Source organism: Chinchilla lanigera, unplaced genomic scaffold (assembly GCF_000276665.1).
Source record: "Chinchilla lanigera isolate Chin_1 unplaced genomic scaffold, ChiLan1.0 scaffold00028, whole genome shotgun sequence".
In the NCBI taxonomy this organism is placed as follows: Eukaryota; Metazoa; Chordata; class Mammalia; order Rodentia; family Chinchillidae; genus Chinchilla; species Chinchilla lanigera.
In genome coordinates, this window is record NW_004955429.1 from 4049542 (window position 1) to 4053872 (window position 4331).

The 4331-nt window shown below is 50.9% G+C and overlaps 1 protein-coding gene across 1 annotated transcript in view; it reads right to left on the minus strand.

The window, feature by feature from the left end:
• The window catches only part of Gpr158 (G protein-coupled receptor 158), a 412097-nt gene extending 407778 nt beyond the window's left edge, over positions 1 to 4319 (minus strand). The window contains exon 1 of the mRNA XM_005386897.1: positions 3151 to 4319. Within this exon, the coding sequence (XP_005386954.1) occupies positions 3151 to 4043 (893 nt within the window). The 5' untranslated portion in view covers positions 4044 to 4319. The remainder of the gene's footprint in view (positions 1 to 3150) is intronic.
• Positions 4320 to 4331: the final 12 nt, after the last annotated feature.

Consider the following 4331-nt stretch of genomic DNA (forward strand, 5'->3'; position numbering starts at 1 on the left):
GGGAGGGCAGGGTAAAGGGATCAGTAATGATCAAGATATGTTACCCTCATGTACCATTTCCTCAAAATGAACATCACTGCTCTGTATTGGAAAAACACACTAATAAAAAAAAAAACCCAAAATGTAATAATAAAAAAGAAAGGAGTGGGGATGTAGCTCAATAGTAGAGTGCCCCTGGATTTGGTTCCCCAGTTTAAAAACAAAAGCACAAGATCCAATAGCTGTAATCACTAGGGGTTTCCTCCTTTTTGTCCTAACAGAAAATGATAAAGAATAAGATATGTCTTCATATTCTGTGCGCTGTGTGTGCGGTTCACACAGGCCCAGAAATTAACAACCAGTATGACCCCGAAGCATAGGCCTCTGTCCTGCTTCTGTTGTTGCTATGACTTGATATATGAGTTTTTGGGCCGGTCACTTTTCCTTTCTAAGGTTGTTTTCTTATGAAACAACAGGTAGAACTATCTGGGCCCTTTAAGATATCTTCTAGCACTCACAGGAGCACTTATTCTGCTCTTTGTGGAGCTGTCAAGACCACCCAGCTTCTGCAGCAAGCCAGACACTAAGTGGCCTGGGTTTGCTCCTTGCCAACAATTTACTGAATCAAAGAATACGTAGGGGGCGCGGTAGCCTTCCCAAACCCAGACTCGGTGTCTCAGCCTTTCACTGTGGCTAGAAGGAGACATCAAGTTCATTTAGGTAACCTGTGTTTTCGGATCTTTAAGACAAAGAGTTCTAAAAATAAATGGTTTTCTTCCCCAGCCCCACATATATATAATCCTTGAAAATATACTTTTTTTATAGTGAGGGTTAAGCCCAGGGGCACTCGCCCACTGAGCTGTATCCACAGCCTTTTTAATGTTTTTATTTAGAGAAAGAGTCTCACTAAGCTGCCCAGGCTGGCCTCAAGATTGCTATCACCCTGCCTCAGTGTTCTGAGTGGCTAGCTTTACAGGCATTTGCCACCACACCCAGCGAAAATACACTTATGTTTATGCAGCACCCCTAAGCCACTTTCAGAAAACAGTTTATCATAGTGGTGAAAAGTAGGATGTGAGATTAAATCCTGGCTCTACTATTTAACTGTTGTTAAACAAATCTAGGCAAAAAGTTTAATCCCTCTGTGCTTAATATTCCTTTTCTGTAAAATAAGGAAAATAATAAATCTAACTCAGGATTACTGTAAAGATTTATCAAGAGAGTGCATGCAAACTAGTTAGCAGAGTCTGATAGTAAATGTTGGATGGATGGATGGATGGATAGATCGATGATAGATAGATAGATAGATAGATAGATAGGTAGGTAGATAGGGTCTGTGACTCCCTGAAAAGGCTCGTCTAAAGGCCACAGTTGAGTAGCAATGAATGACATCTGCTGATCTTTCTTCAGAGCAAACAGTATGGCAAAGATTCAAAGCTAGGTTCAGCTCTTACTAATAGGATCCTGCAGGAATCAGGAGGAAATGAGATTATCCTGAAAGTAGAAAACTTATAATAGTTTAAAGGCACCACACACACACACACACACACACACACACACACACACACATGGAGTAAGGTCATAAAGAATCAAAGGGGGTTGCTTTTCATTTATGTCTTCTTAAAAGCTACAGATTTTAAGAAGTGTTGCCAGTATTAAAAGCTACAGACTTTATAAAACTGTGTGAGTCCCTAGAGACAAGTTCAATTCTGTCATTTGACAAATACATAGCAGAGGCCCAGGGAGATTTCAAGTAACTTGTTTGAGGCTGTTGAGCAGTAAATGACATTGCCCACACACACTTAAAGCCTTATGACTACCCACTCGCCTACCCAGTATACGCCCTGATAACTTCAGCAGTTCCATATCCCAGTCTTGCTGTGTCAGGGCAAAACTAAGCCAAAAAACCCACACACACAGTTTCTTCACTTCTGCCCAGGCTCCCAAGAGATACAGAAGCAACCTCAGCCCTTCAAGGCCTTCTCCCCAGAGCTTCCCATCATGGGAATTAGGGAGGATCCTAATCAGTCTTCAGCCCTCTTTAAAACCTCTCTCAAGTTTCTACCCTTTCCTTGTTGTTTCTTCCTTGCATCCACTCTTAAAAGCTGCATCTAAAAGTTCCTTGCCGGGGCTGGGGATTTAGCTCAGCGGCAAAGCGCCTGCCTGGCAAGAGCAAGGTCGTGAGTTCAGTTCCCGGTACCAGAGAAAAACCAAAAAAAAACAAAACAAAAAAAATAATAATAATAAAAAAAAAAAAGTTCCTTGCCACACAGGCCAGGCACTTCCCAGGGCAGAAGTTACAAACTGCCAATTTGCAAATTCTCAGCTTTGGTCAAATGCCATACTGTACCTCCAGGCAGCAAATACGGAACTGTCTGGGCTCCCTTCAAACTGCCTGAGTGAATTCAGCGAGAACTGATCCCTCCCTCCCTAAGACAACTGAAGTAGGTTCATTACGAAGTGTGTGAGTATATGAGGGGCTGGTGGACACGTGGACATGCCATGGGGAGCTGGAGAATAAAGGCAGCGAGGAACGGAAGATGGACTGGGAGAGGAGGACGTGAAATAAAAGGAACACAATGACCAAATCGCCAAGTCTGTCTACTGGAGACAGCTGGCGCTGAGAGTGACTCACTGCTGAGCGGCAAGAACTGCCCGGGGGACAGCACAGGTTTAATTATACGCTGCGGTAGTTGACAAACAACAGACTGGTGCCCCAAACAGGCAGGAAACAGGCAGAAGAAACCCCGAAGTGCCAGACAGAAGGAACTCTCTTTCTCCTGCTCACCTGTCATCTGATGCTTGCCTGTCCACGCAGCCTGTGCACCCCAAACTGGCCAAGTTCAGTGGCACCCCCTAACGGGAACTCCCTTCCTATCCCCAGGGTTGGAGGGAAGCATCGATCAGCGGCTGCTTCTCCGCTCTACCCAGGGACCCTGTTCCTGTCACTCATCTAAGAGAAAGGCTTTCTCTGGGTGCCTGAAGCTGACAGATGTGGAGGGCTTCTGGTCCTTAAGTACGTGGGCTCTTCTGGGGCGCCCCTCACCCAGAGTCTGCTCTGAAGGAGGGAGGCAACTGTCACAGACAGCTAAGCCTTCTTTCCACACTCAGGCGCCCTACCTGTAAAACCGGAAGGACGGCTTTGCCCTTTGCCCTTTCCCCTCTCCCTACCTGAATTCAGGGACCAGATTAGGCTGCAACCCATAGAAGGCAGCGGAAAGCGTGACCAGCCACCCGGGCTTGTAACTCCCGTTCTCGCACTCCAGATACGGTGGCGACCACTTGACATGACTCTTGTCCCCGCTGAGCCCGTCCCTGCGCCGCCAGCTGTGGCCCAGGCCCCGGGGCCCCTGATGGGAGCCGCGGCGGTGTAAGTGGGGCCTCCACTTGCGCCGGAGGCCGTGGAACCACTCGGTCTCCAGCGTGGAGTTGGCCAGGTGGTGGGCGGAGGAGGACAGGTCCTGGAGCAGGACGCGACTCTCTTCGCGCGTGGCCTGGAGGAAGACCTGCGGGGCGGGCGCGGACAGCGACTCGGTGCTGAAGGTGATGGCCGCCCGGGAGATGCTGGGCTCCCCCTCCAGAAGGCTGCGCACCAGTGCCTGGTACCACTCCATGTCGTCCTGCAAGTTCTGCTCCCGAGACTTATTGCTCTGCAGCATCATGTTGAGGAAGTTGGTGGCGTGTGTCAGCGTGTCCAGCGCTCCGTGCAAGGAGGGATGGGAGCTGGCCAGGGCTGGAGACCTCCCCGGCAGGCCGGCCAACTCGTAGCGGCCGGAGCAGTTGGCCCGCTTCAGCTGGTGGGAGTCCCCGGTGTAGAGGTAAGAGGCCACGTCCATGGGCACCTCCTCGGCGAGCTTCTGCGCCAAGATGGTGCCGTCGGTGGAGCGGCTCCAGGGAGCCGAGGGGTCCGGGGCGGAGGCTCGAGCCGCCTGCTGCGCGTGCTGCTTGGCCCTCAGGGGCCTCTCCCGATGGGGATCCGGCCGTCCCGGGGGTTCGCGGCTGGCGCCGACCGCTCCCAATCCCAGCTGAGCGAGCAAGAGGCAGAGGAGGAAAGGGCAAGCCATGTCTCCCGTCTGCCTCCCGGAAGAAGAGGAGGTAAGGAGAGGAGTCACTTTTTAAATTTTGGTGGTCGTTTTATCAACAGTGAGACTTTTCCTGGGGGGCGGGGGTCTTCCCCCTTCTCCAGATCCACCTGGTCCGAAAGGACTAACCGAAGAATGTTTTGCAGTGGGTCCAGCGGGCTAGGCTGCCTGCACGGGAGAGCGAATCACCTGTGGCGACGCTGGCCGCACTCGGCTCGGATGGTGCGCGGCGCAGCCCAGCGCGAACGGTCACATCGCCGAGCGCCCGGG